Source organism: Dermacentor variabilis, chromosome 4, assembly GCF_050947875.1.
Source record: "Dermacentor variabilis isolate Ectoservices chromosome 4, ASM5094787v1, whole genome shotgun sequence".
Lineage (NCBI taxonomy): Eukaryota > Metazoa > Arthropoda > Arachnida > Ixodida > Ixodidae > Dermacentor > Dermacentor variabilis.
In genome coordinates this window covers 31,914,155-31,939,442 of record NC_134571.1, presented here as the reverse complement: position 1 = coordinate 31,939,442, position 25,288 = coordinate 31,914,155, and the positions used below count along the sequence as shown (strand labels likewise).

At 44.8% G+C, this 25,288-nt stretch overlaps 1 protein-coding gene across 1 annotated transcript in view; it reads right to left on the bottom strand.

The window, feature by feature from the left end:
• Positions 1–2,338: 2,338 nt before the first annotated feature.
• Positions 2,339–25,288, bottom strand: part of LOC142578882 (lysosomal alpha-glucosidase-like) — a 38,027-nt gene continuing 15,077 nt past the window's right edge. The window contains exons 10-20 of the mRNA XM_075688553.1: positions 25,157–25,273; positions 23,544–23,743; positions 23,061–23,194; positions 21,508–21,659; positions 19,727–19,875; positions 17,156–17,240; positions 9,903–10,090; positions 8,083–8,171; positions 3,600–3,658; positions 3,387–3,530; positions 2,339–2,511 (exon numbers count right to left, since the gene is read on the bottom strand). Coding sequence (XP_075544668.1) covers positions 2,449–2,511; positions 3,387–3,530; positions 3,600–3,658; positions 8,083–8,171; positions 9,903–10,090; positions 17,156–17,240; positions 19,727–19,875; positions 21,508–21,659; positions 23,061–23,194; positions 23,544–23,743; positions 25,157–25,273 — 1,380 coding nt within the window. The 3' untranslated portion in view covers positions 2,339–2,448. The remainder of the gene's footprint in view (positions 2,512–3,386; positions 3,531–3,599; positions 3,659–8,082; positions 8,172–9,902; positions 10,091–17,155; positions 17,241–19,726; positions 19,876–21,507; positions 21,660–23,060; positions 23,195–23,543; positions 23,744–25,156; positions 25,274–25,288) is intronic.

The following is a 25,288-nucleotide window of genomic DNA, read 5'->3' as shown; positions in this document are numbered from 1 at the left end:
TATAGCCCATTTTATCTCCTCTATGCCAGGTTACCGCGAAGCCCTCTGGACACTTTCTTACCGTTCGTTCTGCACAGTGACGATTCTGTATCGAAGACTTTGTGTCTCGCCGAAGAAGCGCGTCGAATAGCTCGTCTTCGTACTCTGGCCTCGCAAAGTCGTTCGAAAGAGCGATACGACAACCGTCACGTACAAGTATCGTTGGAAAAAGGTGACTTGGTCCTTCTTTGGACACCGCAACGCAAGCGTGGATTGTGCCAAAAGTTATTGTCAAAATATTCAGGCCCATTTGTAGTTGTGGACCGCCTGAGCGAACTCACTTACGTCATAGCTCGCCTACTGTGCAATGGTCGGCGATCAAGCAGAACTCAGCTGACTCACATTGCTCGCCTGAAGCCTTTCTACCCTGCTTGCGCATCCTGACTCGCCCCACGGGCTTCGTCTGCTTGCGGGGAAATGTAACAGATACAAAAGGCACGGACAAGAGAAAAGAAGGGAAGACGAAGAGGACGAAGCGTTGGAGAGGCCGAGCTGCGCTACTATCACGCGACGATCATCATCCACCGCCTGTAAATAAAACCATTTCTTCGCAACTCTTCGTAACAATATATATATATATATATATATATATATATATATATATATATATATATATATATATATATATATATATATATATATATACATATATATATATATATATAGCTGTGTTTAAAGACAGCATAATTTAGTAGGCAAGTTGTGAAATTATTTCAATACCGAACTTCTTTGCTGATTTTTGCTGATTGAATTAGCGTTCCAATAACGAAATAGGCAACATCCAATACAGCTATTCCAGCTATAGCTAACCGCGCAATCTACGCAATCTTTTCTTTAATTAATGTATTTTTTTGTTGTCGCATACATCTACAGCTTAACACTCATCAGTGACAACTAGTCTTATCCAAGGTTTCATGTGAAGCATGCAGACATTTAAACAACGCGTTCTCATTGTTGCAGCCTCAATAGGTTGGTCGGATGGTTGGTTGGCAGGTCCTTCCTTAATGAAATGGCGCAACTGACAGTGGAGTAAGGACCGGAACTTGGGCGATACAGGTTCAAGAAAAAAAAAAGCTTGAAGAAAATGCTCGAGGAAATAATATTGAGGAAAATAAAGGACCGGGAAAGTCTCAGTTCTTACTGTCGTTTTCTTTGCACATGTGTCGTTTCCTCTCCTTCGGAAAAAACCTCTAGGAACCGTTTCAACAAGAGGACTTCAGATATAGCACGTTTAATGCCTACGATATTTTTTTAAGCGAAGCGTCCTTTTCCGCACTCGAAAATTAAGTTACCAAACATGGGTGCAGCAAATGCAAAAAAAAAAGTCTCCGTGTCGCCCTAAAGGCGAAGCAGCGATTGCGATAGCAAAGTTATAGACAGCTATTTAAAGTGAGGATAATAGTTTTATCGGACAAACAAACGGTTATTATCATAGTTTCAGCGTGCACAAACGTCAAACCACCACACTCGATGAGCGCGGACACTCTGTCCTTCGTGTTGCCTCACCGAAAACTCGGCGGCCAAAACGCAGCATGCGCAAATGTATGAGCCATCGAAGCGCCTACTCTGCCCTCAACGCAAATCACTATCAATATATGGCGCGCACCGCCACTGAATACGCCGTATAAGTTACAACGCCCCCTCCTTCCCCTCCCCCGGAACCTAGCGCGCGACGGAAGAGGGCATGCCTCCTTCCCGCTTTCCTTCCTTGCGCGCGCGAGACTGAGCCGTGATCGTCGTATCCACTCGCACGCCTGCACTCGTACGTACAGCATACGGTGAGCGCCAATGGTGTTATCGCCCTTGGACTTTATACGGGATATCACGCCGACGGCGACGCCGACGGCAAATACGCGCCCGCAGTGTCTATACAACGGCTATCGCAATAAAAAAGGAATATCCGCACTTGTAAGCCGGCGCACAGAAACCTGCGCGGAGATAAGTGTCCGTCCTTTGCGGGCGTCGAGTACATGCACTTCAGCAGCGCGACAGCTTGCTGATTTCAGTAAGGAGAATGACAGTGTTCACCTGCTTTCTCAATGGCCGCTCGAGCTCCAAGGAGGCCAAGTGCAGCAATTTCTCCCGACTTCTGTTTTGTACATTTGCATTGAAAATTGGAATAGTAGTGAATGCACCTGGATGGTGCACGCCATGGTGTGGAAGCAAGGCGCGGGAGGCTAACGAAGCTGATTCTTTCGTTCCGCATTCTTCCATACCTACGAGTGGCTTTCGAACGCTAAAAGCAAATAATAAGTTTCCCCACAGCTTCTGTCACTTATTAATTGGGCGTTGATAATGCTGCTGACGCTTTGGTGAATTTTATTTATGTGGTTTATATGTGTGGTTGTACAAGGTTTGACACATCCGTCCAACATGGATTGAAATTGCAGCTCGTGGAGTTGCGTATCGCTACGACCAGTTTATCTCGAAGGCTTGGTCCAAGCGCTGGTTGACGCCAGATATGACGAGTACCTGAAAAAAAAAATTCAGTGTAGTGCTCAATTCGGCGCAGCGCAGTGCGTTGCTAACACTGAAACAATCTAAATGGGATTCACGTTGACTTTAAACGGATGCTAAAGGGACTATTACGTTGAGCTACATTAGTAAATTAACTTTTATAGAGTGCCAACAAAGCCACTGTTACTGTCGGAGGAGGCCTAATAAGCGACAAAACACGCAGAAAACAAGAGAGGACTACTACGAGACGGTTAGCCCGACACCATTTTGAAGTTTCCGCACCTGCTTACGGTGTGGTCAAATTTTAACGGTGCCTACTCGGGCCCAGTTATTTGCTTGGTAAGGATGGGCTACATCATATACTAAATGGCTCTGGGACTGAACTTGACAAGTTTCGAAAATGTTCAATGTGCCGCATCAGTCTAAATACGAGAAAATGAATTGGTATACTTGCGTTGGAGTTTCGGCACAAGCTCCCTTTTATATTCTTGTGTTCAAACTGTTACCGTAAAATTGACGAAAATAGACTTCGAAATAGAATAGCACGAAATAGAATTCGTGCTTTACCAGCCGAAACTGATTTATCTTTTTCTTTGTCGAGCCTTCACTGTGTACAGTGCGCTTTACCAGCCGAAACTGATTTAGCCTATTTGCCGCGCCTTCACTATGTACAGTGCTACCATATTTGCCCGTTGTTCGTGTATTAAGCATGAGATGGCACTGATAAAATCACAGTTACGCTACAAAAGTAGCCATCGGAAGCGTTGACTCACGTAGTGTGAATGTATAATGCGTAAGCGCACTTACCCGTTCTTCGTATTTTAATTCATAGGAGCGCTGTTATAAACGAACCCTGACATAATTAGGCGTATGATGAGAACTTTGTTTACCTTGCCTTTGGAGTAAAAGAACTGCAGGCTTCTGGTTCCGATGGTAACGTCGTTGGGCAGTTTCGAAACACCGGCCACATAAACTGTCTTCACTACAGGCTTCTCGTCGTAGCCGCTCATCACGGGTGTTACAAAAGTCACCACCTGTCGGGACAATTTGCATGTGCAGCTGGTTATCCGCCCTGCGTCAACGGAAGCTCTGTGAACGCTTACCTTTTCTGCCCAGTTTGCAGAAAATGTGAACAGGTTGTATTTTCCTTTTTCGATAGTATCTGAAATAACGATTCAGAAAATTCTGCCGTTAGGTACGTCCTTACTCTCTTGAGAAATATGCGGCAGTGTTATTAGTGATGATAACGAAGGATCGGTGTAACGATGGGGTTCGCATAGATCTCTTCTAAAATATATACATAATGTTATTGTATGTACATTTCTAGTTCGGGATGAGATCATATACTTTAATGGAATTTAACTGCGGTATTAATATGCAAGTGATGCTGTTGCAATTACGTCTGAATTGCCGGTCCTTTCTTAGTCGGTGTTTCTAAAGAAACGTATTTAGAAACGGCCAAAGTATATGCTATAGTCTGGCTATCGTGAAAGGAAGAACCTATTCTTTTGGTCTTTCTTTCTCGTGTAGACAACAGGGAAAAAAATTCCTGCCCATGATTGCGTCACCTTCGAAAGCGTCCTGCAAAAGACCTGCGCAATAACGGCTTTATGGGACAAAAACAAAAAGCGAGTACACTTTCTCGACATGTCGGATTTCGAGTCTGCGTCAAGAGGAGCGCGCCTTTCGCACGATTCTGCAACGCGTGCAACGGAAGAACGACAGCTAAATGTAGCGCTTCCATGCATTTCCGCGGTGTCATATAGCTTTCACTTTGTTTGCGTTCGGTAGTGCACACGTTAAGACTGGCTCATACATCTAAGCCCACTTAAAGCGGCCCCGCTTGAAGCGAACTTCACCGTTCACGAACAGCTTCCGAAGTCTTACTTGCAGCATGCGAGCAACTTTTCCGTAGAAGCAGTTTATGGCTACAAATAGATCTCCGTAGACTTCCAGTGTCAAATTGGAGCAGAAACTGCTTTACGGTCCGGCTTGAACAACATGTCGGGCCATCACGCTGTCTGAATATAGCGACAATCGGGGCGAAATTGGACGACTCTGAGGACCGAACACGCCATTCAAAGTTAGTGTTCGTTGGTTTTTTTTTGGATAAAGAACGTGAAACGCGGTCCGAATCTGAAGCCTCAGTGCTGCAATGTAGTAAAGAGCTAAGCACAACAATTGAGTCAACGGATATCGAAAGAGCTCACCAGTTAGGGAAATACGAAACAAAGAAAAACCGACCAATCGTTGTTAAATTTGCACATTTTAAGACTGAAGAAAAAGTTCTGTCATATGCATATAAACTGAAGGGCTCCCAGTATCGAATTTCGGAAAATTACTCCCCCAGCACACTTAAAGCAAGAACCCACCTTACTCGCCTTTGCCGTATTCGGCAAAGCTCAACAGCAATCTATTAAACTTCGACATGACAAACTCATCATTGGTAGCAAAACACATACTTAAATCCACAACGCTGAAGAGGTTGTTCCTGGCACTTTAAACACTTAGGCCCTAGCAGTATTATTTTGAGAAGAAAATCGTTTTCGTTTCTATATACGAACATAAGAAGCATTCTTCCTAAAGTAGATGCTCTCAAATTCTAGTTAAGAGAACAGAATAAGATTTTTTTTGCAATCACAGAAACATAGCTTAACCCTGCTATAACTGACTCTGAGATTGTACAAGTATTTCGAGATCTCAATATTTATTCCGACGTGACAGCACTAATAAGTGTGGTGGTGGCGTATAAATAGGTAGTCGTAACATTCTTCAGTGTACCGGAATCAAGACATCCTCGTGTTCCGAAATTATATTCGTTCTCTGCAATGCTTCGTATCCCACCACGATAATTGGGGTTTATTATCGCCCTCTTGGTAGTGACCCTCTTTTTGTACCCGAATACCATGACGGTTTTCGCTCTCTAACCGAATCTTATCGACATCTTCCGATACTGCTGTTTGGCGACTTTAATTTTCCAGCAATATCCTGGAGAAATCTAGCACGGGTAGCCTCGAAAAACGGTACCGAGAGCGATTTCATCAATTTGTACCGAACCTTTGGATTAACGCAACTCATCGATGAACCCACGCGCTACAGCGATAATTCTTCTATTATTTTAGATCTTTTTCTTGCATCTGAGTCTGACAGGGTATCAAAAATGACGTTCTTGCCAGGGCTCAGGGACCATTCAGTAATCCATGCAGCCTACTCCTGTCAGTTTTCGCATCCCACAAAGATAACTAAAACAATAACACCGTGCGGCAAGGGTGATTATTCTGCTATAAACTCTGAACTCGAAGAATTTACTACTTTTCTTCTAACTGACTTTTCAACGCGTTCAGTCGAGGCTCACCGGTTACTCTTGAAAAACAAAATACTAGACCTGTTCACTAAGCATGTGCCCAACATTATCGTAACCGAAAAGGAGTCTTCCCCATGGTTGAACGTCACATTGAAGCGGTTGAATAATAAAAAGAAAATGCTTTTTCGTTCCGCAAAACGGTCCAATGACGCACGCGCGTGGAGCAGCTACTATGTCATAAAAAAATAATTCGATAGTCTCGCAAACAAAGAACTTTCCTTTTTTTCACAGGCATTACCTGCTATGCTACAAAATAACTAAAAAAAATCTGGAACGCCATTAACCCTAATAACGGCCAACGATTAGCATTGTTCAACGAACAAAACCATACAATTCCCGATCATGAAGCCGCCGAACAGCTTAACCACTTTTTTTCTTCCATTTTTACCGCCGAACCTGTCGACAACTTATGTCCCTTTTCATATCTCGACTATACCGTGATGCCCGATCACATTTTTCCAAACGGCATTTTAAAACTAATCTACTTGTTAAAACACATTTTCATGTGGCGTGGACAGTATCAATGCGAAAATTCTGAAAAGCATGAAATCGACTATAACTGTGATAATATGCCATATTTTCCAGCAGTCGCTATCAACAGGAGTGGTACCAATAGACTGGAAAGTGGGAAAGATTTTTCCAATACCTAAAAAAGGTCCTCCATCTTTGTGCAGCAGTTGTCGCCTTATTTCACTTACTAGCATTTGTTCTAAACTACTGGAACATGTGATCTCCTCAAACATTGCCAAGTTCTTAGACTGCAATAATTTCATTCTAGTCAACACGGCTTTCGCGCAGGACTCTCATGTGTATATATAACGATATTAGTTCCAGCCTTGACTTACACATACCCGTCGATTCTTTCTTCTTAGACTTTGAAAAAGCATTCGACAAAGTTCCCCATCAATGGCTACTGCTAAAACTTTCACGACTAAACATTAATACACCTGTATACAATTGGATTCGCAGTTTTCTCACCACTCGGCAGCATTTTGTTTATGCTAGCACCCACTCATCAAACCGATCCCCCGAAATCTCTGGTTTTCTCATTTATATTAATGACCTCCCAGCTAATATCTCTTCTACCATTTGTCTATTTGCAAATGACTGCGTATGACGCAGTCATTTGCAAATAGACCTCCGCCGACAAACGACCTCCGCCTTATTCAGTTTTGGCGTAACACATGGTTAATGTCTTTAAATATAAAGAAAACTTCATTAATATCTTTCCACCGCAGGCCACATTACCAGCCAGCACAATATATCATTTCCGGCTCCACAATACCATCCACTGTATGTTATAAATATCTTGGCGTAACATTTTCAAGAAATCTCTCTTGGTCAACCCACATAACAAGCATAGATAACTCCACGATTCGCGCTTTGGCCTTTGTTCGTACATGCACTTAAGACTCGCTCCCCCATCAGTGAAACTAATAGCTTATCTTACTGTTCACCCCAAGTTAGAATACGCGTGCGCTGTTTAGGATCCTCATCAATCTAACTTATCTAATATTCTCGAATCAGCCCGAAATCGTGCATCTCGTCTTATTTACTCTCTGCATCTTTGCCATTCCAGCATTTCCGAGCTTAAGGCTCGTGGTCACCTGACCAACCTTGAATTGCGACGTCACCTATCTAGACGGTGCCTTTACCACAAATTTTATAATGCTCCCTTCGGAGTTCCAGCTACCCTACCAGTTCATCGCTTGTTCAGCCGCACAAACCATCCCAGAGCGGTTTACTCTCCCCCAGCGCAAATTACCACTCATGTAATTACCACTTTCTCTAACGACCGTACGGGAATGGAACCATCTACCTACAACTGCCGTGCACCATTCCAACCCACATCAATTCAAGACGGCACTGGAATCGCACTTTCACTGTAATTAAAACCCATCTTTCATGTAACACCCCAACTGAGGTCTTTGAGGTATAATAAGTGAAATAAAATGAAATAAAGGAAGTGGTGAGTTTGCGAGGTCCATGGCCACGCAGTCATCATTCCCCTCAAGCTAACGCGCTAATTGTATGCTTCCTTTAGAGTGCGAACTCTTACAATTCGCGAGGCGAGTAGGAAGGAAGTTGATTTGAAATGTTGGTTAATTTGTGAACACTTAGCGCCGTTGGAGTGCCTTTTGCCTCTGATGATATAAGTGTGCACTTCTCGCGAGAGCCAGTTCTGGCAACGTGCTATAGGAGGCAACGTGCTAAGATCTTACCTAGAGAGTCTCCGTCATCCCAGAAGAGTTCTCCTTTTGCAGTACCATCCTTGTCAAGAGCCGCAAACAAAAACAAAGGCTTCTGCCGCCTGGAAAGTGCACAACAATTAGCGAAATGCCACTCTAGAAGATGAAATCCCTTTTAAGAGGCGTTATGGATGTTAGGTTTGGATGATAAAGGCTGTGTAGTGTGATTAGGGCTGTACTTATAAAATGTGATCACATCAAAAATGTGTCATGAGTTGGAATTTCACACGTGCGGAGCTCTCTGAGCGTTCGCTATAGACGAGACAAGTTTCCGTACGAGACACAAGCGCTAATTGCTTCCCTCGCTGACAGATTCCGACGTCGTGGGTCGCCTCCTTTCCCGTCATCGCAACCACAGGGCCGTTTGCGTTGCAGTGCGTGCTGTCGGTGTTTGTGTTTAAACTTCGGCAAGCGTGGCCTTCTCATCCCGTAAGCTGGTACACAGTATATTTGTGTCGCTCAGTGCCGCACCAGCCTTGAAAACACGAAATACTGAGAGCAGCCCGTGACACTGCATGCTTGCTTAAGAGAAATTCACAGATGAGACTGGCGCAGCGCTGTACAGAGTCAAATCGCCATATATTTCCGTTCGCGTGCCTTCTTTTGATACACATCTTGTGATAAATCAAGCGGCAGTTACGTACACAGCGATAAAGTTCAGTAAGCTTCGTACATACGGGCGCGTTCACGCAACGCTGGTCCCTCTCGGGAAGATGCGCGCTGCAGAACCAGCCGATGAGAAACGTTGTCACGGTCAAGTGGGTAGTGCGGAAATGCAGTGAAAACAATAGCATGTTTTGGGCAGCAACCCAACGGGCAAATATTATGGGCATTTTCCGGAAATTCTGCCAGTGGTCTGCGAATCTTTCAGGCGGCCGCGTGACAAAACGTCAACTGTAGTAGTTTACACAATTCCCAATTGTACACCCTTTATCATAAAGCAATTTAATATTTTCAAGCCTTTGCAAGACATTGTACATATAATTGCTCGTAGCCGTCACCGAAACAAAGATAATTTAGCTTTATTTTATATATGCTGCTCACCTACTAAGTGACGAGAGAGAGAGCACGCGCTCCGCCGAGAGGTAACAACAATGACGCGGCGACGCGACCTCAAGAAGACACTTCTATTGCGATATCAATTGGATGGTGGCTGTATGCGGCGACGTCTTGTCGCGCGCCTAAAGGGAGGTGCGAAGTGCGGCGGCTAAGGTACGCATCTTCCCTTCTACTCCGGCTACGGCGACTGAGCGCGGTCGCGCACTCTCTATCTTGGAGGTAATCTGCGATGTGCTCGAAGGCTACAGGCCACTCGATATAGTTGATGGCTTTGCGTGCGCTATGCCCTCGCGCGCCTAGTTGCATTGAAGTAAGATGCAACACGAAGTGGAATTCACCCGACGCTGCTGCCCCCGTTAATCACTACAAGCGTTCTGACAGCGAGTGCATACAGTCATCGAGTGAGATGTGTTCGTGTTTGTCATTGCTTGCGTGAAGACGTGATTGTTAATTGAATTAGCCAACGAGTGTTTAGAGAAGTTTATATAGCCGATAAATTCTTTAACCGTGCTTCGTGTAGCTGCCTGATAATTTGCTATCGCAATTAACGCTTCGCCTTTCGAGTGAAACCGCGACTTTTTTAACATTGGGGGCGCTTCTGAAGGGCCGCAGTAGCGCCGCCTAGCCGAGGTTGTGAGGTCCATAAGTTTTCCTCCGGCTAGAGTGCACTAGAACTCGGCGTTTTAACCAAAATTAAGATAAAGCCATTATGTGGGCGTCTGAGATGTTCTTACTGATCCTTTGTAGTCGTGGCGTTCGTCGCCCCTGCGAAGATGTGTCCCCCGCGAATGAGGATGTTCATCGGGTCGCTCAGAGCGGCGGGGAAGGTAAGGTGGGTGCCGCTTTCGACTTTCACGCCGATCCCGGAGAGCAGGTCGTACCAAAGACTGGCGGGCACATAGGCTTTCACTTCGGTTTGGTTCTGCGCAGAAGTGCCAAGAAACTCGGGTAACAAGCCGCGCAAACGCTCGACGAAGCAGCACACGCACTTGTATCCATATTTAAAGAAACCCTTTAATGACATTCAAAATAATCTTTTAAGAAAAAAAATTCAATGCCCTTCCACTCTGTGAAGAAAGATGACCAGCGAAGCTGTGTATGTGGGCTCCTTAATGGCGAACTGCACCTCCGCCGCGGGCCGACCCGGTATCGCACTATCTTCAGGATCGGCCCACGTATGGGGAGTGCTTAATGCCTGCATCACTTCCGGCGTGGGCCGATCGAGTATTGCTCTATCTTCGGAATTGGCCTACGTAGGGGGAGTTCTTAACGCTTCCGTCACCTCCGCCGCGAGTCGGCCGGGAATCGCATTATCTTCGGGATCGGCTCACGTATACGGAGTTTTATGTGTGCACATGGACACCATCCTGGAGGAAATAGCGCTTAACAGTTTCGCTGTAAAAAGGAAACTCTACAGACAAGCTTTTATGGGTGGCCTCGTTGCAATCGCGACGACGCTGTAGGCTCTCTACAAGAGTGGCCACAGCAAGAACGACGCACGACTCAAACTTCCGCTGACGCCGATAAGCGCGAGCACGCTGTATATATTCAAATAAAGTTGCATTCATTCATTCATTCATTCATTCATTCATTCATTCATTCATTCATTCATTCATTCATTCATTCATTCATTCATTCATTCCGCGACGCCCTCCGGTAGCGCTGCAATTACTTTCTCCGTCAAATCCTGTCTGTCTTGTCTTCCTCGCGATGTATCTTTATTCCATCTCACAAGCTAGTTTCAGCACTGTGCAAGCTACACGAATCCTTAGCCAATAGGAAGGCTGAATGCCCCTCGAGATGGAATCATCCGCGCCGCGTTGTCTGCTCAGCGTCTTCTTAGCATCCTGTTACATGTTCCATGGTTGGTGGATTGACGCAAAAGTTTTGTGACGCCGTAACCACAAGCTGAGAGAGTGCCAATTGAGTGCCATCTGTGCGGTTTAACCGAGTTCCGATTGGTCCACCTTGACTGATCAAAGAAGGCACCACTGTTGAGTGCCATCTGTGTGGTTTAACCGAGCTCATATTGGTCCACCTTGACTGATCAAAGAAGGCACCACTGTAGGTTAGATGAGGCGTGCAGCTCCTGCGGTGGCGGTAGAGTATCCGCCTCGCGTGCAAGAGGACCGTAGTTCGAATCCCGGTGCCGCGCAATTTTCCGCCAGAAAAAAAAACCGTGTGTTGAGAAAATTGCATAAACAGGCCTGGAGTGCGGCCTGATCCCGGTGACCAGAACCGGTAACGCACTCTCTCACCAGAGCAGGATTGGCCACCCTGGTGCAGTACTTGGCCAGAACCTCCTATATGAATAGAACAATCAGACCCCGGCCCTCAGTCCCCAGCAGCCGCGAAGCTACTGACCACGGCGGCGGTCAGATCTGTGACGCAGCAGAAGGTGCTAAGAATCCCTGGCTCCGGACAGGCCGCCATTGTAATCTCAACCTGGCAACGTTTAACATTAGAACGTTATCTAGTGAGGCGAGTCTAGCAATGTTATTGGAGGAATTAGAGGGTAGTAAATGGGATATAATAGGGCTCAGTGAAGTTAGGAGGACAAAAGAAGCATATAGAGTGCTAAAAAGCGGGCACGTACTGTGCTACTGGGGCTTGGCGGAGAGACGAGAACTAAGAGTCGGATTCCTGATTAATAAGAATATAGCTGGTAACGTACACTAATTCTATAGCATTGACGAGATGGTGGCAGGTCTTGTTGTGAAACTTAATAAGAGGCACGAATTGAAGGTAGTACAGGTCTGCGCCCCTACATCCAGTCATGATGACCAGGAAGTCGAAAGCTTTTATGAAGACGTGGAATCGGCAATGGGTAAAGTCAAAACAAAATACACTGTACTGATGGGCGACTTCAATGCCAAGGTAGGCAAGAAGCAGGCTGCAGACAAGTCAGTGGGAAATATGGCATAGGCTCTAGGAATAGCAGGGGAGAGTTATTAGTAGAATTTGCAGAACAGAATAATATGCGGATAATGAATACCTTCTTCCGCAAGCGGGTTAGCCGATAGTGGACGTGGAGGAGCCCAAATGACGAGACTAGAAATGAAATAGACTTCATAATCTGCGCTAACCCTGGCATCATACAAGATGTGGACGTGCTCGGCAAGGTGCGCTGCTGTGACCATCGGATGGTAAGAACTCGAATTAGCCTAGGCTTAAGGAGGGAACGGAAGAAACTGGTACATAAGAAGCCAATCAATGAGTTAGCGGTAAGAGGGAAACTAGAGCAATTCCGGATCAAGCTACAGAACGGGTATTCGGCTTTAACTCAGGAAGAGGAGCTTAGTGTTGAAGCAATGAATGACAATCTTATGGGCATCATTAAGGAGCGTGCAATAGAAGTGGGTGGCAACTCCGTTAAACAGGATACCTGTAAGCTATCGCAGGAGACGAAAGATCTGATCAAGAAACACCAATGTATGAAAGCCTCTAACCCTACAGCTAGAATAGAACTGGCAGAACTTTCTAAGTTAATCAACAAGCGTAAGACAGCTGACATAAGGAACTATAATATCGATAGAATTGAACATGCTCTCAGGAACGGAGGAAGCCTAAAAGCAGCGAAGAAAAAACTAGGAATAGGCAAGAATCATATCTATGCGTTAAGAGACAAAGCCGGCAATATCATTACTAATATGGATGAGATAGTTAAAGTGGCTGGGGAGTTCTATAGAGGACCAGTAGCACCCATGACGATAATGTGAGAGAGAATAGTCTAGAGGAATTCGAGATCCCACAAGTAACGCCGGAAGAAGTAAAGAACGCCTTGGGAGCTATGCAAAGGGGGAAGGCAGCTGGGGAGGATCAGGTAACAGCAGATTTGTTGAAGGATGGTGGGAACATTGTTCTAGAAAGACTGGCCACCCTATATACGCAATGCCTCATGACCTCGAGCGTACCGGAATCTTGGAAGAACGCTAACATAATCCTAATCCATAAGAAAGGGGACGCCAAAGACTTGAAAAATTATAGACTGATCAGATTACTGTCCGTTGCTACAAGGTATTCACTAAGGTAATAGCAAATAGAATCAGGAACACCTTAGACTTCTGTCGACCAAAGGACCAGGCAGGATTCCGTAAAGGCTACTCAACAATAGACCATATTCACACTATCAATCAGGTGATAGAGAAATGTGTGGAATATAACCAACGCTTATATATAGCTTTCATTGATTACGAGAAAGCGTTTGATTCAGTCGAAACCTCAGCAGTCATGGAGGCATTGCGTAATCATGGTGTAGACGAGCCGTATGTAAAAATACTGAACGATATCTATAGCGGCTCCACAGCCACCGTAGTCCTCCATAAAGAAAGCAACAAAATCCCAATAAAGAAAGGCGTCAGACAGGGAGATACAATCTCTCCAATGCCATCCACAGCGTGTTTACAGGAGGTATTCAGAGACCTGGAGTGGGAAGAATTGGGGATAAAAGTTGATGGAGGATACCTTAGCAACTTGCGATTCGCTGATGATATTGCCTTGCTTAGTAACTCAGGAGACCAATTGCAATGCATGCTCACTGACCTGGAGAGGCAAAGCAGAAAGGTGGATCTGAAAATTAATCTGCAGAAAACTAAAGTAATGTTTAATAGTCTCGGAAGAGAACAGCAGTTTACGATAGGTAGCGAGGCACTGGAAGTGGTAAGGGAATACATCTACTTAGGGCAGGTAGTGACGGCGGATCCGGATCATGAGACGGAAATAATCCGAAGAATAAGAATGGGCTGGGGTGCGTTTGGCAGGCATTCTCAAATCATGAACAGCAGGTTGCCACTATCCCTCAAGAGGAAAATGTATAACAGCTGTGTCTTACCAGTACTCACGTATGGGGCAGAAACCTGGAGGCTTACGAAAAGGGTTCTGCTTAAATTGAGGACCACGCAACGAGCTATGGAAAGATGAATGATTGGTGTAACGTTAAGGGATAAGAAAAGAGCAGATTGGTTGAGGGAACAAACGCGGGTAAATTACATCTTAGTTGAAATCAAGAAAAAGAAATGATCATGGGCAGGACATGTAATGAGGGGCCGTATAACGTAAAACTATTCCAATATGTTTTTATTCCAAACTCCTGACGTCAAATTTGCGTAACCGCCGACGCAAGCATCGGGCGGTAACCCGCAGGGTTGTCTGAACAAACCAATCAGATGCTCTCCTCGTTCATAGGAGGTAACTTTTCTTTGCTTGAAAAACGAATAACCTTGCCTGCACTGAGCGGCTTGTCTTATCTAATTGGCTCACCAGAGGCGAGGAGCATGCTCAAGTGGAGAGGGATCCGCTGGGGCCGAGCCACTGCACTGAATATCGATAACCGGATGAAGAGGGTGGTGCCGGCGTCTGCGATTGGTCCGCGTTCTCTTACTTAGCTTGCGGTGGCTCGTCGACAATCCCGGCGGCATGGAACGGAACCTTAAGAATGACGCTAAAACGGATCCTCAGGAAAGAAGAGTTGGCAGAACGAGGTCGTAAACGTGCCGAAAGTTCTCGAAACCGTTACACGGCCACGCAATAAACTTTATTGCGCGCAAATAAACCCATGCTTTCCGGCAGGGGCGAGTAGCCAGTGCCGAAGCGATCGGCGGCAGCCATCTTTTATTCCTTTCGGAACGGGGCAGCCTGCTGCTATTCAGAAGAAAGTTCAGTTTTGTACGGCATATTAATGCATCTTTAACGGGTACGCGTCAGTTTGACGCAGTAATTTTTTGCTGTTTTGTGACGTCGCGTGAGAGGCAGGTGAAGTGGGTGCAGCCCGAAAACTTTTGACCAATAGCAGAGGGCTAATGGCAAGAAGGCGTGGAATAAGAAATAACTATTTTTGTCTTGTCCGGTCAAATTATGCATAATCAGTGTGTACACGTGATATTAGATGGGGAGCTGTCGCAGTCTTCATGCCGTCGCGTGACAGACAGGTGAAGTGGGGGTGGTCCAAAAAGTTTTTGACCAATCGCGGTGGGCTGATTGCAGAATTGGAATAGAGAAGTTTGTAATAGTTTTACGTTATAGCGCCCGAGGAGGGAAGATAACCGATGGTCATTAAGGGTTACGGACTGGATTTCAAGGGAAGGGAAGCATAGCAGGGGGCGGCAGAAAGTTAGGTGGGCGGTTGAGATTAAGAATTTCGCAGGGACATCATGGACACAATTAGTACATGACCGGGGTAGTTGGAGAAGTATGGGAGAGGCCTTTACCCTGCAGTGGGCGTAACCAGGCTGATGATGATGATGATGAACCACAATTAAGCTGTGTTTACATGAAAGCGACAGCAGGGCTTCGCTTTACCTGTACGATTTCACTGCGGTTTTCTTGCAGCCTCCTGAGCAAGTATATAGCACGCGTGAATGCCCTTGCAAATATTCACCTGCGCCAAAGTGTCTGTTAAGCGTCTACTTGGCGTTTGCTCGACTCCATCATCACGTACCATGCTAGAGCGGGGTAGTAAATTAATGATGTAGTGAACAATAAGGCTTTTATAGTCTTCCGCATCGTCAACGCATCACCACTGCTAATGCTGTGAAACCATCTGCTAACTAGAAACCAAACGAGTTTTACGGCTCGGTGCCGTGTCTGTAGTCCTAGAAACGTGAAAACAAACAGTCGATCGCAAGAGCTACGAAAAAGGTACCTAATTATTTGACCCAGCTTGAGATAAGGCTTAGCAATGACGGATTTTGCGGCTTGTTTCTTGTTGACAGGGCGGAGAGCCAGGAACAAGCACGAATTCGGATCGAAGCGGGTGATCTGCGCTGTATAGGCGCTACCATGTTGCCACGAGTAAGGTGGCTGCTAGGGTTACCGGTAGTAACTGCCGCAGTAAATTTCGGTATCCGACCTGCATACGCGAAGGTCCTAACATGTAAGGTATCGCTCTACCGTGTCCTGTAGCGAGCAAAAATAACAATCTCTAGTGGAGCCAATAATCAGCCAGTTAAGCCCGGAACTATATACCGCAGTGCAAGGATGTTTCTTGTGTGCGGCTCGTACCTTCTGCAGTTCTGCACTCACATTGTGACATGGAGTATAAAGTTGGTTGCATAGAACATCACCAATGAAGCTTGATTATCAATTATAGATCGGTTGATTTTTGTGACACATCTTTGAAGTTTGAAATTCAATAGTTTTCGTCTGTGTAGCTTCCCTATCAAAGGGCTTCTCTGTTCTTTTCTGTGAGTCCCCCCCCCCCCCCTCCCACGAGAATAACTCACAATTCGAAGCATAAGCAGTTTCAATTCAGACGGCATCTAAGATCTCTAAGGTGGAAATCATTGGATCACGTAGGGAGTTAACACTGCATGTCATCCTTTCTCACGTGGAGTATTTCAACACATACACGATCGCAAAGAGTTTCGCATTCGCACTTGCAGCGCAATCCTCGCTGCGTTAGCTTGCGCTTCTTACATTGTGCCGGTAGTTCGTGCACAGATGGCCACACGGTTGCCACCTTCGCTCGTTAAAGTTATGCGAGCACTGCCTTGAAAAGCTGTAAAGCACTCCTTCCGTAGGCCCTAACCATGGAGGTTAGCCGAATTCGTTACTTTCCAGCCGCCTTGCGGTTCAGCATATTTGTTGTGTTACCTACTGTCAATCGGCTCACGTTGTATTTACTCCTTTTCTTGTTTCCGTATATTTTCATCGGCTGTCTACAGTAGTTGAAAAAGTGGGCGAGTTATTTACTTTACTATGAATTCAATCTCCTTTCTGAATTTTCCCATTTCCTGAATGCTTCGAAATCTCGATATGCTTTGCTATATCTGCCACTACTCTTGCAAAGCCTGACCATTTAGAACGCAGAGCGTCCGACTTGATGAAACAAAATAAATTCAGCGTTGTGGCACGTCATCATCAATGCGACTTCGGACGTCGAAAGCCAGAAAGAAAACGGCTGCTGAAATTATTTACGGCACCGTGCTGCCTCGCGTATATACTGCTCTCGCTGGTATTGAAACAGATTAGTATGGAACCCACTGCTTACCTGGTACAGTGCCGGACTGAACAGAAAGGCCGATCCCCACATGAACTGTTCGTCGATGTCGTAAGTTTGGGGATCGTCCGGGAATCTGCATGCAACAGAATATTCAAAGCGTGGCAACTGCGCTATTTCCTCTAAACTCGGCATAAAATACTAATGCTGCGAAGCTAGAATCACATCAAGACACAGTAACGCACAATCAAGACAAGTAACGCACGTCCGCTCAAGGCAAAACAGCAGCAGGTGTGAAATTTTCCCACCGGTACTTTTAATGAACTGTTGGCTATAGATGCAAAGCGATGCTGATCTAGGGAGCGTTTTATAACGCGGTATTAAAATATTTTTATTTTTCTTTATTAAATGATCGTGTAAGCCACCCCAGGAAACAATGCATACAAACCGAGGAAGAAGATGACAAATTATGTATTGGCATTTGCCTAATAACGAGTCTCTTAGCAGCCATGACAGTTGTGATAGATGATTTTGTATCTGATTCATGAATTCTAATTCAAACCCAGTTGAAAATGACAACAGAGGTTGTGTTCAGTACTACAGAAATTTCTGTTGTACAACAGGATTTTTCTGTAGTAACTACAGATTCCTGATGCAGCGACAGACTTTTCTGATGTACAACAGACATGTCTTGTTGTGACTACAGAAGTACAGTCTGTCGTATGTCTGTTGCTACAACAGAAAGCTGAAGCTCTACAACAGATTTTTGTAGTACTACAGAAAAATTTGTCATCACTACAGGCACCCTGTTGTCCCAACAGAAATGTTCCTGAAGTAACCCGAAAAACTTCTGTAGTGCTACAGAGAGCTGTTGAAATACTACAGAAACCTATTGTGGCAACAGGCCCCCATTTTGTCACAACAGAAGTGTTCCTAAAGTAATGCGACCAACTTCTGGTGTACTACAGAAAAATGTTGTTGTACGACAGAAACCTATCATTGCAACAGGCCCCCAGTTGTCATAACAGAAGTGTTCCTGAAGTAATGGACAAACTTCTGTTGTACTACAGAGAACTGTTCCACAACGGAAACCTATCGTCGCAACATGTACCCAATGATGACAACAGAAGTGCACTGAAATTGTGCGATGCGACAAGCTTCTGTAGTGCCCAGTTGAAAAAGACAAGAGGAATTCCTGTCGCAACTACAGAAATTCTGTTGTACGACAGCAGTTCTTGACATTTCTTAATTGAGTGACATTTCTGACGTTACGACAGAAATTCTGATGTCGCAACAGAACCATTCTGTCGCGACAACAAGAGTTCTGAAGTCGGAACAACAGCTTTATATCCTGACAGCGACTCCGACGTTACGACACCAATTCTGACGTCGCAGCAGAAGCATTCGGTCGCGACGGCCAAGAGTTCCGAAGTCGCAACAGAAGCGCTTTCCGTCGCGGCCCTTTAAAATTGTATGTTAGTTTCGCATCGGTGGTGTACACTGTACTTTTCTCTTGCGCGGTATTAAATCCCGCTTTTCTGAAGCCGGCAATGCTGATGGCACCAACACCGGTATTAAAGTCGACGTGGCGAATAGTTATAATTGTGCCGTGACGACGCGGCACCAGCAACGCCCTACCGGCCTCCTCAAGATCGGCCGCTGATCAAAATCATACCATCTGCAGGAATGGCTGCGTATCCGTTTTATTTTTTTGGTAAGATGTGGCACACAGGCCTGTGGACTTACATGTGCTGTTACACTGACACATTAGTTAATTTCCCAGGAATATTTCACAAGCTTATGCGAAGCGGAAAAGAAGATTTGGGTTATTCCACAAAGTTGCGTGAATAGCTGCCTCGCTCGAGTCTCATTAATCTGGTACAGTGCTGCCGTGAGAAGCCAGTATGCTGTCAGAAAGAACTCTCATCCACGAATGTTTATGTAGCTATTTTGCATTGAACACACGAATTATATGCGCGCTCAAAAGTGTAAAGAACGAGAGACAACTGTCGAAACTAGCAGTAATAACCCTAAAAGTCAACGTTGTCTATTTCTGAATTTCTTATTTAATATGGATATCGTACACCAAAATCGATGTTCTAGCACTCCACGATGTACCTGTCGATGGTACGAACACTCTTGCTCTTCTAGAGAGGCGGCACTTGACGCGGTGGAGTGATAGCGGATCTTGGCTCTTGGATGTAAACATCAGCGCATCAGCACGTCGTACTATTGACATGGCCAAAATGCACACTCGAACAGCATGTCAGGACTGGTGCAGTGGTAAGATGCCGGGCTCGGAATCGTGAGGTCGCAAGTTCGAATCCTGGGCGGCGACGGCTTTTTTTTTTCATTTTTTTTTACTTTTATATTTTTCTTTTTTTGTACTAACAAATTTACATAGCCTTAAGGAGGTCTCTGTCAATTTTTAATTAAATATTGATCAAGAACTACAGAACTTTCTACTACAGGACGTCACACTACAGAACAACAGAACTACAGACAACAGAACTACAGGCAACAGAACTACAGAAACAACGTCCCAAAATACGACAGACTGTGAAAATTTCCTGTTGTGTTTTTCAACTGGGAAATGAAAGCGTTTGATCATTTTCCACTCACTCAAAGAAGAGGGGCCGGGCGACCGTCTCTCCGTAGACATGGCTTCTGTAGAACAGCGTATACAGGTAAGGAATCAACATGTAACGGATGCGCAAGTTCTTTGATGCAGCTTCGATCACGGTTTCGCCGAGGCTGAAAGGGTCTTGGTCCTGCGAATAAAGAAATTTTGCTGACAGTCGGCAGCATCAAATACGCAAGGTTACAAACATCAGTTTTAAACGGAATAGCCAAGCCTTTACGCAATGTTTTCGTGCAGGCACCCAAATGCACCAATTGCAGTGACAGCGCGAAAAGATGAGCAGCGTGCTTAGTGAACGTCGCTCTTCCAGAGTCGAGCGATATCTAAAACGAAACGAAGAAATTAGTGCATGCTGTATAAAATGAGCACGTGCGAGAAAACGCTGACGTTCTTGTTAAATCTTGACAGTTTTGTGCCACGCTTCGCGTTTACGCGCACGTAGCTGTTGACCTTTGGCACCGCGGTTTGCAGCACACTGATTAGGTTTCCGCCCGGCAAGACGCAGGCAGAGACCACCGCCACGTGACCCACGTGACCAACGAGACCGTAAGCTTGGAAACAAAAATTGACCGTAATTTTTTGCTTTAATAATCAACCTATTTAAGCCAAATCGTCAAAAATGTAGTTCCTAAAGAGTACTTTATTAATGTAAGCTAATTTAGTGCCTTCCTTGAGTGTGCCTTAATGTATCGCTGGTTGTGCCCCCCTTCTGTTTACCATCAAGCCGCGGGTGGATCTCCGGCCGCAGAGGCACATACATGCTCAGGGTAGCATAAGCTCGAAAACGTCTGCGCATCAGGAATTTCATGAATTGAATCTGGTGTATCCTGGTGTACTTAAATAAGTAGGAGCGCGCCACTGACGCGTCTGCCATAGCTGAGGTGCTGCTTTGGTAGACGCATTTAATCTAATTTAATATTACGCGCAACGGAATCATCAGATAGTGTTGGAAACTATAGGGGCCCTAAAAAAATTAAAGTATGGGGTTTTACGTGCCATAACCACTTTCTCATTATGAGGCACGCCGTAGTGGAGGACTCCAGAAATTTTAACCACCTGGGGTTCTTTAACGTGCACCTGAATCTAAGTACACGGGTGTTTTCGCATTTCGCCTCCATTGAAATGCGGCCGCCATGGCCGTGACTCGATCCTGCGACCTCGTGCTCTGCAGCCCAACTGTAGTAGCCCTATGCGCTAAGACATATTACCGTTGTTTTCTTTTCTCGCTAAGAGCCTTCTGAGAATTCAGAAGCAGAAAAAACGCGTGACAACTTATTTCCTTGAATTCATTCAAGCTCCAAAAGCTGCAAGGAAGGGAGTGGGTGACAAATACACAATACAACAAGAAAACAATGCAGCTGATAATAATACAAATGATGTTCAACTGCAGCCTTAATTCAATAACATCGGTTGTTCCGGTGGTAATAGGTATGGAGGTGGTTACATTTGTTGGCTGTATTGTAAACGAAAAGGTAATCGAACAAGCTTTTTGACAGGATTGTGAGTATTTTGTGCGCATTATTGCAAATTTCATCAAATTTATGTACAAAATATAATTTTACGATGCTGTTTACTCTGTAGCACAATAGGTGAGAGGCCCAAAACTTTTTAAATGAATGATGCACTAGAAGCACGTGCATATATTATGAAGAAATGAAACGTGCACTGCTATTATCGATGCATAATCAAGTCCTTTTATAGAGAAGTTGAAGGGAAGAAGGTGCCTCGTAAAACTTCCAACATTGTAAATGTGAAAACTTACGGTTGCATCGTCCGAGTTGTGATTCCTGGAAAATGGATAAAAGGCTCCCAGTGCGTGCCAGCGGGCGCACAGCTCGACAGTCGTGTTCCTGTTGAAGCCGCATATGTCTGCCCCCGTTAATGGCATTCCGTACATGCCGAAGCTCAAGATATCTGGAAGTCGAATTCACGCCTTTAGAAAATATTTTTTTTTTACAAGAAGGCAGCTAGTGTCTGATAGAAGAACGCACTCTTCGATTATGCCATTGGTATATCCATAACAAAGACCAGGATATCTTAATGCTTGCTTAAGAGCTAGACTGGATTCAATATTCTAACACCATCTAGCCACGTTACGAAGATGAAATTATACAGGGCTTTTAGTGTATATAATTTTGCTTAAGGTACTGACATTTGCACATAGGCACACTTCCACACCCTCACACTCTCACGCAATAAAATTCTGCACAGTGTTGTACTTTTTGGCCATCAGTACACGCGCAATCGGAAGAGTTTGGTTACCATGACGAGCTACATAGCCATTGTATGTTTGATTGGTACTAAAAGTCTTACTTTTCCTGGTCTTACTACAGCATTCGCGTTGAGCAAGAGTTTCGTATCTGCATTTACTACGCTAATCAATACTAACCAACATGACCTGTGCATTCAACAGTTTTGTTGTTTGTTGTTCAATTGTTGTTTTTTTTCTCTGTGTGTTTTGTGTTGATAACGTACTGATTACTTGTATAGCAAAACTCGAAAACATTCGCTCCATCTTATCGATCTTGCAGTTTTTTGTATAACCCCCTTCACATAATGTTGCAATAGGAACCTGTGATGTACGGGAATAAATAAATAAATAAATAAATAAATAAATAAATAAATAAATAAATAAATAAATAAATAAATACTACTCGGTCTGTCTCGGGAGGCAGCCATTGGCACCTCTGTGTAACTGAAAATACCGTTTTTAGGCCATCCGTATTTGTCCTTGTTTCTTGAACATAACACACTTTGAAATGGCAGCTCGGATTGAACCCGATGATCGCGTGATCCTGTTATTCAACTTCTTTTATCTTTGAAAACGTTGTACCAACTATCACGCGCATATTTTATTGGCACGTTTAATACTGATTAATACGCGCCACTGGGCAAGTTGGTTCGTTGTTCGAATTGAAGAATACCCTTTTGATTGGGCCTTCTATGTGTTCAGTATCCTGTAACCAAACTACACCATTCCAGAGCCATATCGCCACTGCCACATGCCACGCAAGATTATTAGAGTATTGCTTAAGAAGAGGTCTTTTGCTTGTGCAAGTCCTCACGTTGTTCGTGGCTGTCATGCCATTCCGTGACCAAGTCAAGCTAATCTGCAAGATTTTCAAGTCTTCTTCTTTGGAAGCATGTGCGATTTTTTTATACTGGTGTCGTGTGTTTTGTTACATTGGATGGCTGAGGCAGTGCTGGAAGCTTTTAGTCGATTGCTTGCGCGCAGACCACAGGTAGCATCTGTACTGTCCTTGTCTGTATTGTCTTATATAGCGTTAATCATAATTTAAAACGTTCAATGCTCACTGGAAATGCTGAGTTTCATATCCTCCCACGAAGAGCTGATGTCTCCAGACCAGTGGCCCGACCACACAGATTGTCCTGGTGATGTCGACCGGGAAATGATGAAGGGTCGTTTCTGGTGGATCTGAACGAGGGCTCTAAGCATGACAAAAATAACAGATTACAGCCTGTCATTCGCATAGTCACTTTAGCTATAGCCATCCCATAGCTATCCCATAGCCATTCGCATAGCCAGCCGGAATCCCTTTTTGGTAAGTGTTATGCGTCGTGTAGTCGGAGATTTAGTGCATTGCTTAATAATGCAATGCTTAAATAAACCTACAAAGAACCCTAAAGTGATATAACAAAATGTGGCCATGCTTGTTAATTTGCGGACTAACTATCCATATGCATACCAGCAAGTTTCGGTGCAACATATTGTCAAAGATTCGCGTTTCATGCAATTGCATACTGCAGTCATTTTGCATTTACTCTGTATCAACATACTTGTACGTCGCTCTGGCCTCCAGCTGGGAGTAGATATTGTGGACATTGTAGTGAGACGAGATGTAGTGACGGTCGCTCATGCAAAGGGTCTTTGTGCACAGCTTCTCTTCGCCTGGAACGTACGGCGGTTGATCTTCTTTCTGGTTCGGAGGGCAGCCGTCCTCGTGGCCGTCGTAGAAATTGGATGGCTCATTCATGTCCTGCATGATAAGAAAGCGACTGTCCCTGTTTTTCGCGCCTTGATATCGGCCTTGTAGTTCACTGCCGTAGCAGGTTCGTTCGTTCTGACACATGCAAGCGCGTTATGTGTTGTGTACAACGGACCGCACAGACTAGCCTTCTACAAGCACCTATTGTTCCCTTTCGCTCCACAGGGGTTTTCTTTACTTATTTAACCACCTTTAATAAGGTTTCGCTCTCTTTATCTCCATTTTGCTGCGCAAGTGAGGGCACCAGAACAGAAGAACGGCAAAGATTCGGCCATTTACTGTGGCAGAGATATGTAATGTGATCATTTGATGTTTCACTGATATGAAGTTTAAGCGCATTTTCTGTACAAATATTCCCGAATGATTACATCGCGGCAGTTGAAGTTTGGAGGTCTGTCTGTGTGTTTTTGTACAGCGCACTACCGTGAACATTTACGTCCATGTGTAAGTGTAAAGATGTCTAGCTGATGAAGCCAGTGAATTCATAGAAGGGTTCAGAAAAGTAAACTCCACCATTTTACCCGTAGGGTTGAGTGACTGTCGATACAAGAGTACATGGCGAAAACTGTATTCCGGCCGTGAACTGAATCATATGTCATACATAACTTAATTTAGCCCTCGTCATTGCACAAAATGTCGCATAACACAACCCCAGGCATAGAATTTACCTTTATGACTCGGGAGAAAAAAGAGAACGTCACAAAACGAGCGCTCATTCTAGGTGGTAGTCAATCCTTTAGTGTTCAGGAAACGTCCAGATTTTGTGCGTGCTAGTACAGGGCAATTTAAACAACAGTATGCTTTCAGAACGCTTTCTGCAAGTGAACGGTTTTCTGCAATTGTGTGCGCACTGACTTCCTCTCTTCACCTTATCTTCCTTGCCTTCTTTTCTCATCCATAATGTTATGGAAACTAATCGGGTGCGATCTTTGCTGATCAACTTCCCTGCCTTTTCCTTTTCACTCATTCTCTTCCATGCACGATATTCGCGCGTGTCAGCTACTTACGACTTTGTGCACTATCATGTTGGAGAAACGCACCAGCGCATTTGGGGCCTTGCACATAGCAGGCATTCGAGTCCAGGAGCACAAGATCTTCTCATCTGTGAAAGGCCTGTCGTCCAGGTGCCCCAATGCTGCTCGAAGGGCACTCCTCAGGAAATTCATTGTTGTCATTAAATTAGTGACGTTTCCTTAGTGCCATCGCGCAGGTGATTATGAAATTAAAGTATGCAGTGCTATGCGACAAGAAACTAATATATATTTCACTGAAAACAGAACAGTGAACTGCAGAATCGGATCATACTAGGGCAAGAGTTACACTCAGCCACGATATTCCGAGCACCGGAAGGAATATACTTTACCTAATCTTTCAACTGAGAGAGAAAGTGAATGGAATACTCACAATCCAGGCGCCATCGAAAGGAACCTCATTGTGAAACCTGGCGAACTGCTTCATCCAGTAGGCCGTCGCATTGGGGTGGCTGAAGTCAGGGAACACGCTGCTCTTCTCATTCCAAACCTGTCGAGTGCAGAA